Source organism: Leptodactylus fuscus, chromosome 6, assembly GCF_031893055.1.
Source record: "Leptodactylus fuscus isolate aLepFus1 chromosome 6, aLepFus1.hap2, whole genome shotgun sequence".
Classification (NCBI taxonomy): domain Eukaryota; kingdom Metazoa; phylum Chordata; class Amphibia; order Anura; family Leptodactylidae; genus Leptodactylus; species Leptodactylus fuscus.
Genome location: NC_134270.1, coordinates 14,852,114 through 14,867,444, shown reverse-complemented (window position 1 = coordinate 14,867,444; position 15,331 = coordinate 14,852,114). Strand labels below are relative to the sequence as shown.

Here is a 15,331-nt window from a genome sequence, read left to right as displayed (position 1 = left end):
ACTCAGTATCAGCAGATTCTTGAGAATAATGTTCAAGAATCAGTGACGAAGTTGAAGTTATGCCGGGGATGAATATTTCAGCAAGACAATGATCCAAAACACCGCTCCAAATCCTCAGGCATTCATGCAGAGGAACAATTACAATGTTCTGGAATGGCCATCCCAGTCCCCAGACCTGAATATCATTGAACATCTGTGGGATGATTGGAAGCGGGCTGTCCATGCTCGGCGACCATCTAACTTAACTGAACATGAATTGTTTGTCCAAAATACCTTTATCCAGGATCCAGGAACTGATTAAAAGCTACAGGAAGCGACTAGAGGCTGTTATCTTTGCAAAAGGAGGATCTACTAAATATTAATGTCACTTTTCTGTTGAGGTGCCCATACTTTTGCACCGGTCAAATTTTGGTTTAATGCATATTGCACGTTTTCTGTTAGTACAATAAACCTCATTTCAATCCTGAAATATTACTGTGTCCATCAGTTATTAGATATATCAAACTGAAATGGCTGCTGCAAACACCAAAATATTTAGAACTAAAAATGATTAAGATTAATAGGGGTGCCCAAACTTTTTCATAGGACTGTATATAAAAGTGTGCGTGACTATATGAATGTGTGTGCACAAGTATATAAAAGTGTGCGTGACTATATGAATGTGTGTGCACAAGTATAGAAATGTGTGCGCGACTATATGAATGTGTGTGCACAAGTATAGAAATGTGTGCGCGACTATATGAATGTGTGTGCACAAGTATATAAAAGTGTGCGCGACTATATGAATGTGTGTGCACAAGTATATAAATGTGTGCGTGACTATATGAATGTGTGTGCACAAGTATAGAAATGTGTGCGTGACTATATGAATGTGTGTGCACAAGTATAGAAATGTGTGCGCGACTATATGAATGTGTGTGCACAAGTATAGAAATGTGTGCGCGACTATATGAATGTGTGTGCACAAGTATATAAATGTGTGCGCGACTATATGAATGTGTGTGCACAAGTATATAAATGTGTGCGCGACTATGAATGTGTGTGCACAAGTATAGAAATGTGTGCGCGACTATGAATGTGTGTGCACAAGTATAGAAATGTGTGCGCGACTATATGAATGTGTGTGCACAAGTATATAAATGTGTGCGCGACTATATGAATGTGTGTGCACAAGTATATAAATGTGTGCGCGACTATGAATGTGTGTGCACAAGTATATAAATGTGTGCACGACTATATGAATGCGCATGCACAAGTATAGAAATGTGCGCATGAGTAAATAAATGAGTACGAGTTTATAAACATGTGCAAGGCTGCAGAAATGAATGCACGAGTGGATACACACATGGCTGAGTTTACAAATGTGCACCATTGTCTAAATGTGTGCTGGAAGGTATGAGTTTGCACATGAATTCATACATGTGTGCATGAGTATACATAGACAAGAATTTTTAAATATATACATGTATACAAAATTGTGCAAGAGAGTTTATAAAAGTGTGCAGGATTTCAATAGTGTGTGCATGAGCTAAGGCCCCATGTAGCGGACCGCAGATAAAAACGCGTTGTGAGAAAAACCTATAGTAGCCTATGGAAGGCTTGTCTGGCATACACTTCTATTACAGGCCGCTCTCTGCACTGTGATATTATAACACATTAGATGCATTAGTGTTGCAATTCACCTGCAATTCGGAACGCCGATGTCCCGCCTCCACCGCGGCCGAATAAATTTCCCTTTATCTTCCGCCATGAGAATCTTACATTTCCAACAATTGGACAATTTTTCCTACATGAACTCAGTCTGTAAGCGAATGGAGAAGACGGAGCAGGAGGTTTAGAGACAAACATAGTGTGCACTGCAATATATCCCACATGGACCAAAAACTTTGGTTCGGTCTATATTGAGCCTTGCATTAATATTCTAGCCTCAGGGGCATGACCATTCGGACATCGCTTTTCAAGAAAAAAGCTCCAGCTAAGAGTTGTTCCAATTTTTTAGAAACCGCAAACCTTTCAGAGCCGTTTATTAGAGCCGTCGGCCAAGAGCTAATACCTTGTCATAAGTTTTCCCAACTTCTCACCAACACCACCCTGGATCTAGTCATAAACACGCCATTACCATGTCTGTGCCTTTTCCGTCAGCTCATCTCCGCTCCTGCCAAGACCAACATCCCTGGAGGAGTCTGGTTGTCACCCATCTGACTACCTTATACGCACCGGGCTGCTGGTCCGTAACCTGCAAAGCCTATGGACTGACATGCCAGGGTACGGTGCGGGATTGGTCCAGGAGCAGCCATTGTATGCGCTATATAATCCCACCAGTAGATGGCGGTAGTCTATTGTATTAGTAAAGAGCTGGAGCTCTGGCCAAATCGGTCGGTGATACTGATGGAATATTAGAGGTGGAAATACATTGAAAATAAAACCAATAATATAGATCTGTATGACAATATATTGAACATTTATATACACGGAGAATTATTAATATGTTGTGGACTCCACAAGACCCCTGGAGAGGTTCTCGGTATCTGGCTATCAGTAACAGATCCTTTAAAGGGATCTTCTGAGACCCCCACTGATCAGATTGTGAGTGTCGCGGCCTCTCATCAATCAGCAATTCAGTCCTATTCAAGTGATTACAACTGAGCTGCAATACCAAACACAACCACTCTACGTATGGCGCTGTGCTTGGTACTAGCGAAGAGGCTGCAGCACCACCCATAGGCTGTGTTCTCTTCAAGCAGCTGATCTGTGGGGGTACCAGGTATCTGACCCCCTCCAATTACATACTCATGACTATCCTAAGGACAGGTCGTCTGTATAGAAGTCCTGGGAAAACCCTTTAAATTGTGAGGTGAGGCCTCCAAGAATCAGTTGCTGGATGGGACTGATACCTGGGAATTTGGAGAACATCTCTGCACCTTAAACTCTATCACGTGTTCCTCAGACCCTTCCTCAACCAGTTTTGCAGTGTGGCAGGAGCGGAAATCTGCTAAAAGAGGTCACGGCCATGAAGGTGGGTGCAATGTTCACGTAGGTAATCCGTGTCAAAGTAACATTCACATGCATGCCAGGACCCAATGTTTCCAGAGCACAGCCCTGCCCCTGCAATCTCCGTGATATGGGGTGCTGCTATTAGTGGGGTGCATGTATATAGGTACTGACCTGTCCGCCCAATCTTATAGTATGGGCTCCAGGTTCGTGCACCCCATATTATCATATATATAAGCTTTACTTGCGTGCATCCTCCCCTTCACAGGGTGTAGGTACGTGTTTGCTTCATCCGTTCCCCTTTGCAGCCTCCACTTTATAACATTTGGGCCTGTCTGCATCCTGCAGTGATCCATTGCTCCACCTGACATCAGCCATTTGTTTCAGGGATACAATTCACGATCTTCAGGTAGGCTGTATGTGTCACAGTAACAACCGCACGAATGTCCCAGGTTTCCTATCATCAGACCAGCTCTAGTGGCTTGTGTGCCCCCATAATATCAGGGTACACAGACCCCTGGCCGCCTACACATAAACATGGTTTGTCAGATCAGTCCTCTTCGTTCCTTTGCTTCATTGTCCACTTCTGATGTTCGCATTGGTCCTTACAGCTGTTTTCAATAAGGAGGTGATTGGGGGCGCTATACAGAGTCTGCACTTATAGGTGACATACCGCGATGCATTGTGTGTACTGGCGCCAGCAGTCATTTTAATAAGGATGCAAAGAGTTGGAGTTATTATTTATTTTGCTTACTTGTATAGCGCCAACATATACCACAGTGCTTTACATACATTGTCAGTCACTGTCCCACATAGGGCTCACAATCTACGTCTCTGGAGTGTGGGAGGAAACTGGGTAACCGAAGTTAGCGAAAGGTTCTCTTTAAGGCTCCGACTCTTCACTAAGTATTGAGTTTTACCGATCATAGGGGCTTGGTAATGTAGCTCAGCCCCATTCACCTTAATGGGACTGAACTGCTGCTGTACCATGTGACTGACGAACGTGACATCATCAGCAAAGACAAATCGCCATCACGCTCACACGCACCGCGGCCTCTTCAGACAGAACTCACTTATCCTATATAAGTCTAGAAGGTTGTGTCAATCAGGTCAGTTTGTAGATCACGTGACCAAACAGAGGACCCGATGGATTTTATTATGATATGCCCCACTTTTTTTTTTTTTTGCATTATACAAACCTGTCCCACCTTAGGCCAGCGATCTCACTTTATAGAAATGCGTCGTTACCGTCGCTGGTGAGATATGACCAAAATCTGATAAGCTGGCATATATATATCATCGCCACAGAAGCCATAACATAGATGTGACCATGACTGCTCCTGGAAAGGCTATCGTCCAGCTTTCTCACAGTCCTGATCGGCTGTGCTGTTTATTTCATACGGCTCGTTGTTGGCTATCAGTCCAAAGTGAGTATCCTACACAAAAATTGACCCCACGTTTTAGATTATTCCCATTCACTTCAATGCAAAAACGCGCACCCCTTTCCTAATCCGTGAGGGCTCCCTAACGGCAGCGATGCAGAACGTCACCCGTCCGTCCCAGATACATCTAAGAAAAAGCTAACTAGAGTTCTAATCTTGATAGAAGAGGATGGAGAAGAAGTTGTTCTCTGCGCCCCGCACGAGACACGATCTAACCACATGTATTCATTCTCATCCGATGAATCTGCAGCCGGATCACAAGTCGCTTATCTCATCTCCTAGAACATACTGCTCATCATTTGCAATTTTGGCCTCTCTTCAAAGCATTTTATGGAGCAAATTGGGAAAAAAAACAAAAAAAAAATTCATGACCATCTTGAGAAACACTTCCGAAAACAGACCGAGCTCTTCAGACGTCGTGACTCCTCTCCGTCCGGCGAGTTTTTTTGCAAAACATCCCCTATATTCTTTCAACTCGATCTGTCTCCAAATACCCAGCCGTCCCTTTGCGTCTGCTAAAACCATACCTCTGCCGTCCACCCGCCCCCCTCCCTCCGCTCCGAGCATTTGGAAGTCATTAGGCATGAAGGAAAACATTCCCTGACTTGAGACAAAGACAGGTGTTGCTTTGATGCTCGGTCAATTGAAATTAAGCCGTGTGCGTAGGGAGGGGAGCGGTGACAGTCACCAATGGAAAGGTGCGGGGCCCGGAATTAACTTTCCACATGGGCCAAGTCGCAATGAGCTCAAAGGCCGAAGGAGCCTCTTTATAGATGCGGGTGTGTCGTCCGGTCGTCGTCGAAAGAGGGTGACGCAAAAGATTAGGAGGAACACTGAGCGCCTTTTATTCCCTCGCTGGGTCTAAATGCCAAGGATTGTCCCTTTTATCAGCACCGGCATCTCATGTGTGGCTCAGACGCAACCTCACCGGGGGAAGCCGTGCCAACAAAGGACAATTTCAACCCAGCCAAGGAAAGCACGGGGCGGAGGAAACCGGGGAGTGCAGACAAACTCGAGGTAAAAAGGAGCTTTTCAGCTTCGGGTTCCTTGTTGTCGGAGGATGAGTAATTAGCAAAGTCAATATGGAGAAGTGGAAAGAGATCAGAGCCAAGGAGCTGACTTCAAAGGCATCTGGACATTTTAAGTAGTCTCCTGCGTCGTCCGCACAAGGCCGTGTTGTGCCGTCCGAGGCATCATTTTGGATCATTATCCGAGGCGGTTAGAAAACAACTTCCAAAAGGACATGTTCATCCATTAAAAAGTTATTTTTTCCACTTAGAGAACATTACCATCAATCTAGACAAGAGCCGTCGCACCGTGCCTAACGTCGAACGCGCCGGATTCACGTGTTCTTAGTAAAAGGTTAAGGTTGTGTGGAACATAAAAATAAAGGGGGGAAAAAAAGAGGCGAAGCAAAAAAAAAAAAAAAAGAAAACAATTTTAATTGAATTACTTTAATGATGCAAACAAGTTTCCTTGTGCGGGGCCCGGGTTCAGCGCCGCTGAGGCAAGAGATGAAACGGCGCAGAGCACAATTCACATCTGTGGAAGTTCAAGGTCCCGTCATCAATCAGTCCACAATTCAGAACACGCAGAGAAGAACTTGCAGTGACTGCGAACCAGACCTGGGAAGGCATCAAACGCAGGGAATGGCACTCACTTCTTTCCTGGAGAAATAAGAAGCATCGGAGATTAGGATGTGAAGGTACGACAGGCTGGAGGGGCTATCTTTGGGCTAAATGCAGAGCAGGTGTGGCGCGGCCGGCCATGTGCGCTCATTACCTGGTAGTTTCAGCCATTTGGGGACTTTGCTTTGCTCCCTTTGAACTTGCTGATGAGAGTCAGGGATTCCAGCCTGCTCTTCGTAATCCTCTGGTGCTCTGTGAGTTGCCGCCGCCGCGCCGGCCTCTGGATGCTCTTCCATTGCAGGTGCTGGAGACGCGGCTGTGACACGTGGCATGGCCCTGTCGAGGTACAAAGGGATTCCTGAACAGACACGAACAGCAGCACGTTGCGCCGTACCATTTCAATTTGGGGCCTTGATTACCTGGCAACGACGACATCTGCTTGGGAAGGGGACATTGGTTCGCTCACGAGCTCGTGCCGCAGGTAGTGCTCTGTAAACATAAGAAGATACCAGTTAGGTTCACAAAACATTGTTACTATATATCACGTGACTCTGCTGGAATCTTGGCCTCCATTTGCATCTGTTTTATATGGACTGCGATATTCTCCTCTGTCCGTTTTCTTGCAGGCAGAATCTGGACGGACATGTATGTTTTCTATCACAAAAGTCTATGTCAAATGAATGCAAGTGGATGCCCTTACCATAAGTAGATCGTGTAATACCATCTTATAGGTGACCTATTATTAGGTCCTCGTACACACTACAAGTTGCCTCTACAGACAAAACCTGTACAAAACTGCATATCCATACACTGATCACCCATCGCATTAAAGGGATCCTATCATTGGATTCCCTTTTTTTGTCTCTATCACACAGAAATAGCCTTCGGAAAGGCTATTCTTCTCCTAGATGTCTTCTCCACGCCGCCATTCGGTATAAATCCCGGTTTTTCACAGCACTGGGGGCGGTCCGTAGCACTCAAACAGCACTGGGGGCGTCCCCAATCCTGCGAGAGAATTCTCCAGTATTGCCTCCATCTTCTTCTGGAACGCCCTCTCATTGTGTCTTCTTCCGTCCTGGGTTTCAATCTTCTAGGCCTCGGGCAGAGCCGACTGCGCATGCCCGGGCCACAAGAAAATGGCCACTTACACCAGTTTACTGTGTAAGCGGCCATTTACTTGTGGCCCGGGCATGCGCAGTGGACTCTGCTCAAGGCCCAAGGCCTAGAAGATTGAAACCCAGGACGAAAGAAGACACAGGGAGAGTGCCTTCCAGAAGAAAATGGATGCAATACTGGAGAATTCTCTCGCAGCATTGGGGACGCCCCCAAAGTTCTATTTGAGCGCTAGGGACCGCCCCCAGTGCTGCAAGAGAACTCATTAAAACCCGGATTTCTACTGAATGGTGGCGCGAAGAAGACATCTAAAGGTAGGAGAAGAATAGCCTTTCTTAAAGCTATTCCTACGTGTTAGGGAGAAAAAAAAGGGTATCCAATGATAGGATCCCTTTAAAACAAAAGGCCGCAATGGAACAGTCGATTCCTGAAAGAGTTGTGTTGGAAACAGGAACGACAAGCAAGTGAAATGATAAGAGCAACTGAAGCAAAGCATCTCCAAAAGAGAAGGTCTCATGGGGTGTTCCAAGGAAGGACAGCTAGTGAACCAGTGATGGGGTCATGGGTGACCAGGGTTCACTGAGCTCTTTGTAGGCTGCAGCTTGGACCCACAAAAAGCTAGTGGGGCAGAGGTTGCTGAAAATGTTAGAGCTGGCCCATGATAGAATGGTGTCAGTATATACAAGGCATTGTAGCTTGAGGTCGTCCAAGACGTTCCTATAATGCCATTTTCTTTGACATTATATGGATGGCCGTGGGTGTGTGGAGAAAGGATGGCACCAGGATACATTTATGAGAAGAAGACAAGCTGGTAGAGGCCATGTGATGCTCCAGGCAATGTTCTACTGAGAAACCTTGGGTCCTGATACTTTGACATGTACTACCCACCAAAACATTTTACCGTACCCCCCTGGCTTAGTATACCCTTATGGCAGTGCCCTCTTACAGCAGGATAATGCCCCTCAGAAACAATTGTTCATGAAAGGTCTAAGGAACATGACAAAGATGAGAAGGTATGGACTTAGGCCTCCACATTCCCGTATCTCATGTGGGATTTGCCAGGAAAGCGAAACCACATCCATCAAGACCTCGGCAAGATGAGGCAAGAAGATATAGGTTATTAAAGAGGACCTTTCATGTCCTGATAGTCTGTAGACATGATAAAGGGCTCTTAGGGGCCGTTCACACAGCAGCAAATGAAGATGAATGGGCCTAACCAGCAGAGAGTCTCGAGGCGGAGACGCCGCTGCTAAATCAGCTACGGCATCAGCAACAAGAGCGAGCAGGACACTTATTGTTTTCAGTGTTCGGCTGCGAACTCTGCCTCCCATTGAAAACAATGGAGGCATGATCTGGGCAGAATCTGCCCCTAAATCAGCCTCCAATATCTACGTGTTATCGGCCCCTTATAATCAAGACTGCAAAGTTGTTTCCATCAAAAGATGCATGAGTGGTTTCCTGTATTCTCACATAAGAAAATTTGCTTTGCCTCCTCCATAGTGACAGGGGACACTTTTTGATGGCCTATCAGCAGTTCGGGACTATACGTTACATGGAGCCTGGAAACAGATGACTGCCTACGTTATAAGAGCTGAGGTGCAGTAACACCACACGGCCACTAGGCAATGTATAGAGCTATCTGCTTCTGGCTCAGTACACTGTATAGCACAGCGCCTGATCTGTGCAGAACCCCAGTGCTCCAGGAGACCATCAGGACAAAAAAAAAATCAGGGAAAATCCCTTTAACTGAAACAAGTCAGCAGCAACACCCTGTAAACAATGCTGTGAGATATAATGTGCTGTATACTACTAGATCTACAGTCATTCAACAGGTACAGTGCCCCCTGCTGCCTGGTTTCACATACAGAAGGTACCGGAGCTCAGTCTATGTTGTGATCCTTCATTTCCAGCAGTTGTAGCTTATCAGGTCTTATGTATACAGATCCTCCGGCTGATGTCAGCAGACCTCAGAAGTGATCTCTTTACAAACGGCATGTGACTGCTGCGGCCAATCACAGACCTGAGCAGTGACATCTTCACAAATGTAATGTGTCTGCTGTAGCCAATCACAGTCCTTAGTGGGGACCTCTTCACAAATGGCATGTGACTGATGCAGCCAATCACAGACTTGAGCAGAGACATCTTCCTAAATGGCATGTGGATGCTGTCACCTGTCACAAATGACCCAGGGACCTGCTTATAGTATGGGCAGCACCAGGCTGCCGATGTATTATTACAGGTCATGTTTGTAAGATCTTACCTCTATGTATCGGAGACCCAAAATGAACAACAGCAGCAGGAAACAGCTGGGCCTGAGGGCGACACAACCAAGAGAGTGCATCAGAGGAACTGCAGAACATAGAGTTAGATTAGAATCTACTACAACAGACATGTCAGGATAGGTAACCACGTTAATAAGACATGTCCACTCACCCAGCTTTCCCGGGGGGTCTCACAGATTTCAGGCCCCCTCTCAGCTGTCATGTCACTTCAGTACAGTGAATATTGACGGGGAGGTCATGGGGGACTCCCCGGTTTCATTCTAATTCCTAACAATGATGTAGGCCAGGAAGTGACTCTGCTGGATGAGCCGCTGCCCGGGTTATATTCCCTTGACCAAAGTTCAACAGTAAAAATGCCAGATTGAAGTTTGGTAAGAGAAAAAAAAATTAAGAATAATTTTACAACTGGATTTCCTATTCCCTTTGTCAGCACGGACTGGACAGAGTCAGATTGTCTAGGGGCAAAACACCGACGGATAACAGCCAAAAACAAAGTGTTGACGATATATTATTTAAAGGGATACTCCAGTTTCAGCAAACATATAGTATTTACTCTCAGTGTATATACTCGAGTATAAGCCGAATTATTCAGCACAGTTCGGCTTATACTCGAGTCAAGCAAAAAAAAAAAAAAAAAATTATCATTTTTTTTTGGGGGGGGGAGGGGGTGGGGGGTCTATGACCAGCCACAATAGTAATGTATAGAATCTCCCATAAAATAGTGAAAAAAAGAAGCTTTAAAAAAAAATATAATAAAAAAAAAATAAAGTAAATAAAAGTTGTAAATCCCTCCTTTGCCTAGAATACATATAAAAGTAGGAAATGACTGTGAGACACAAACACATTAGGTCTCCCTGTGTCTGACAGTGCCCGGTCTACTGAATATAGGGGATCTGCAGTGCTCCTGTTCCGTCAGGAAGGGGTTATTAGCAGCACTGCAGATCGCCTATAGTCAGCCAGGCTGAATTCCAAGTGGGGGGAAAAAAAAAAACTCAGTCCTCAAGCTCAGGGAAGGGGCAGACAGACAACCAAGACACCCCCCCCCCCTTTCCCAGCACCTACTGCACCCAAAAACTCCGACCATTTTAATTTTTGAATTTTTCCAGTAGCTGCTGCATTTCCCCCCTAGGCTTATCCTCGAGTCAATAAGTTTTCCCAGTTTTTTGTGGTAAAATTAGGGGCCTCGGCTTATATTCGGGTCGGCTTATACTCGAGGATATACAGTAAATCTGCCCACGATCATGTGGTGGACTCATAGATCCTAGCCCTGATACTTGGGCCGTATCCACATGGTACATCTGCGATGTGACTGAAAACCATAGACATGCGACGTCACTGCAAATCAGCACAGATTATAAAAGGGATGTGCTGCCAATTTTTTTCAATTTATTTATTAAAACCATTTTTTTCTAACCCTTTTATAGATTTTTTTTAATTCTATTTTCTGTACGTTATAATGGGGGCGGCCATCTTGCCTGAACGTCTCCTCTGCTGTTAACAAGTAGGGAGGGGGAGGAGATAAGCGGTGACATCATCTATTGTCAGTAGTGATGTAATGATGGATCAGAGTATTTTCTATAGAGGTCTGTGAAGTAAATGAGGTGACTGCTGTTCAAAATAAAGCCCTTACAGAATTGGCAATTGTCTGTCTATTATTAGGCTTAGAGGCCAGAGTGAAAATTGCATGATACTGTCATTATTATTATTATTATTATTATTATTGTCATGGAAAACTTAAAATAAAATTTAAAAAAAATTCCTAAAAAAATATATATTTAATATAAAACTTTTAAAAAAGGGGACTTTGAGTGACACATTCCCTTTAAGCTGCAAATCAGAAGATGGAAAGTGACTAGAAAATACATCTAAGGAAAGCGGAATGAAATACATATAATCTCAATGTAACGGAGGCTTTTAAGTGATTGACCCGATTATGGCCGCCTGCTGGACTGTCAGGGTGTCCATACACTGCTGCCGCCATTGTCAGGATATCCGACTCCAATGTAATTTTTATACTGACTGTCAGATTGGAGGTGGGAAGGAATGGGGCAATTGGCAGGAGCCTCATGGGGTTATTTTTGCCTTCTCCTGGATCAACACTGTAGGGACTGTAGGGTTATAGGTTGGACTTGATGGACTGATGTCTTCATCCAATCTCATCTACTATGTAACTAAGTTGCCATGTAGACCCTACTTACTGATATTAGGAGTATCACAAGGATGGAGCAAGGCCTATGTTATTGCATAACCCCCTACTCAGGAATGGAGTATGTAATACAGAATGTGTGCTGATGTAAATGGCCGGAGATGCAGCAGGGCGCTGCGGACTCCTGTCAAAGTCCTGCCCATGGACCACAATATTGTCTGCCTACGACTACCCATATTCGGAGCATCACAAGGACTGAGCCAAGAAATGGAGCATGTAATACAAAACCTATGCTGAGGAGTATAGTGGAAGATGTGGCAGGGCGCTGCGGACTCCTGCCCGAATGCTGCCCATGGACCACAATTTTGTCTGTCTACTACTACCGATATTAGGCGCGCCCCAAGGAAGGAGCCAAGCCTATGTCACTGCATAACCCGTCCCCAAGGAATAGAGCATGTAATACAGAACGTGTGCTGATGAGTGTATGGCGGGGGGATATGGCAGGGTGCTGCGGACTCCTACCCGAATGCTGCCCATGGACCACGATATTGTCTGTCTACTACTACCGATATTAGGAGCGTCCCAAGGATGGAGCCAAGCCTATGTCACTGCATGTAATAAAGAATGTGTGCTGATGAGTGTATGGCGAGAGATATGGCAGGGTGCTGCTGACTTCCAAAGAATGGGGCATGTCAGGAGATACGGTAAGGTGCTGCTGACTTCCAAAGAATGGGGCATGTCAGGAGATACGGTAAGGTGCTGCGGACTCCCAAAGAATGGAACATGTCAGGAGATATGGCAGGGCGCTGCGGACTCCCAAACAATGGAACATGTCGGGAGATACGGCAGGGTGCTGCAGACTCCCAAACAATGGAACATGTCGGGAGATACGGCAGGGCGCTGCAGACTCCCAAAGAATGAGGTATGTCGGGAGATACGGCAGGGCGCTGCAGACTCCCAAAGAATGGGGTATGTCGGGAGATACGGCAGGGCGCTGCAGACTCCCAAAGAACGGAACATGTCGGGAGATACGGCAGGGTGCTGCAGACTCCCAAACAATGGAGCATGTCGGGAGATACAGGAGGGCGCTGCAGACTCCCAAAGAATGGGGTATGTCGGGAGATACGGCAGGGCGCTGCAGACTCCCAAAGAATGGGGTATGTCGGGAGATACGGCAGGGCGCTGCAGACTCCCAAAGAACGGAACATGTCGGGAGATACGGCAGGGTGCTGCGGACTCCTGCCCGAGTGCTGCCCATGTTATCGGGTCAGACGGGAGCAGCACATGAAGCAGGACAGCGGCAGGACACAGTATGGGGCTTTTTAACATTTCCTTTCCAATCTGTATTGTGTAAGGTTGCATGCCATGGGGAAAACAAAGACAGCTTTCCGTAAACTTTAATTACAGAGTACCAGACATGGTCAAAACTCAGAGCGAGAACACTCGCCAGCGCTTTGATGTTTCATCTGTAGGGATTTCACTATTTAGAGAAAAGGACAGCTTAGAAAGGGCCCCTCGCTCCCCCTCGAAACACACTTAGCCCCCTTTAAACACAACATTTCTTTTATGCACTCGGGAGGCTGGAAAATGAGGTTTGTGTAGCGTGTTAGTGCTGGAATTTTTTAATAACCTCCTCTCTTCTCTTTACTCTTCCCCCCAATTATCGTGGTGAATAATTAACATAGTGAAGGAGATAACTAAAGCCAGCATCTCCCCACTGAAAGATCTCTAGTTCAAAGCACGTCCCTTCTTTTTTTTTTTTTTCTGTCCATTCCCCCTGGTGCCGCCACTAAAAACTTCCTTGTCAGTCAATCTCTGGGCAAACACTTCAAAGCCTTTCGTGAAGGAAAAAGGCCCCGAGGGTCACAGAGAATTCATTGCAGGGAGGAACAGGCCGCACATACACCCGGCAATAGGAACACAAAGAAGACAACAGGGCTCGGCGACACTGAGCCACAGATACACAAAGAATAAAGTATAAAGATAAATAATAGAGGGGGAAGGAAAAAACAAAAAAAAAGAAAGAGTGTGGCGGAGGAGACGGAGGGGGCGAGCGGAGGTAATCTGTACATCTGTCACCAAATCAGACATAAACAGCCCCAAGAACATAACAATGGAGGGTCCCCCCGAGCTGGTGGCGTGTCAAGCATTCCTTCCATCCCCGGGACGGTCGCAGATTAAAGTGCCACAGGTCTGTTTAGTTTTGATGTTTGAAGATCAATGGAAAGCGGGAGCCGAACTTCAAAGGGGGGCGACTGGCAGAACCCGGAGTGCAAACATTTAGAGACGCGGCTGCCGCGGCAGAGGACGATCTGAGGGCTTATTGAAATGACGTTTTTTAAGGCTTGAGCGATGTCTTCACAGGGAGCAGATCAAACACCGCAGACAGGAAGGAACCACCGGCCGACAATCCCGAGCGTCCACAATTACGGGGTCTGCGGGCCGGCCGGGGGAATCCGAGGGTGACCTTGACAAAAAAAACCAAAACTATTTTAATGATTAAAACTACTACTAGGATTTGGCCAAAGCTTCCTGTGGTGGTGATGTAGGGAGGACACGGAGAGAGGTGCCATGACGGAGACCACTGGAAACAAAGAGAAGGGGTCACCGGGACTTGTATACTCGTGACCTTTCCTAAGAGCTGAGTGGGCATCTGAGTCGGGGGCCGAGATTATTAGGACATTCCATGATCGGGCCTCCGGATCCATTCCATTAACGCAGATCCTATTCTGCTCTTTGATACGGGAATGGATCCAAAAACCCCATAGAATGGATCACGGAATACACAGTATTTGCATGTCACTCCCATCTCAGCCCCCAACTCAAATGCACACTCAGGCCCAATTCACATCTGTGTTCGGGTTTCCAGACGCTTGGGGACTAGGGTTGAGCGATCGGGAAAGATCGGATTCCGATCGGCGATCGAGTAAATTTCACGATAGGGATCGGCTGGAAAATGATCGGAAATCGGATTTTAAAATCGATCCTGAAATCTCAAAATCGGCTCAACCCCATTAGCGCCCCCCCAGAACGGAAACCTGTACATAATAAAAAGTGGTTACCTGAAAAACCTGCGGACCCCATAGGCTATAATGGGGCCCATGTGGTTTCTGCACGAAACACGCGGAGAAAAAAGTGCTGCTTACAGGACTCCCTGAACGGAAAACCAAACGCAGATGTGAATTGGGCCTCTGTCATGTGCATGGACTCTTAAAGGGATCCTATCACTCAATCACTTTTTTTCTAATACGTTGGAACAGCCTTAAGAAAGGCTATTCGTCTCCTACCTTTCGTTGTCTTCTCTGCGCCGCTGTTTGCCTAAAATCCCGATTTTTCTCGGTATGTAAATGAGTTCTTTCGCAGCACTGGGGGCAGGCCCCAGCGCTCAAACAGCACTGAGGGCGGCCCCAATGCTGCGAGAAAACTCTCTTCAGCGCCGCCTCCTCTTCTTCTGCAGCGAGGTCTTCACCGCGTCTTCCTCTGGTGGCGGCTTGTAAGTTCTAGGCCTCGGGCAAGCCAACTGTGCATTCTCGCGGCCACAAGAAAAATGGCCACTTACATAGTATTGTAGACGGCCATTTTCTCGTGGCCAGTGGGCATGTGCAGTCAGCTTGCCCTAGAAGTTACAAGTTACGCAACCTGAAGAAGATGTGGTGAAGACCTCGCTGCAGAAGAGTTCTCTCGCAGCATTGGGGCCGCCCCCAGTGCTGTTTGAGCACTGGGGTCCAC

At 46.3% G+C, this 15,331-nt stretch overlaps 1 protein-coding gene across 1 annotated transcript in view; it reads right to left on the bottom strand.

The window, feature by feature from the left end:
* Positions 1-5,911: 5,911 nt before the first annotated feature.
* The window catches only part of ASPSCR1 (ASPSCR1 tether for SLC2A4, UBX domain containing), a 32,690-nt gene continuing 23,270 nt past the window's right edge, over positions 5,912-15,331 (bottom strand). Inside the window, exons 13-16 of the mRNA XM_075279398.1 lie at positions 9,435-9,486; positions 6,481-6,550; positions 6,216-6,397; positions 5,912-6,100 (exon numbers count right to left, since the gene is read on the bottom strand). Of these exons, the coding sequence (XP_075135499.1) occupies positions 6,090-6,100; positions 6,216-6,397; positions 6,481-6,550; positions 9,435-9,486 (315 nt within the window). The 3' untranslated portion in view covers positions 5,912-6,089. The remainder of the gene's footprint in view (positions 6,101-6,215; positions 6,398-6,480; positions 6,551-9,434; positions 9,487-15,331) is intronic.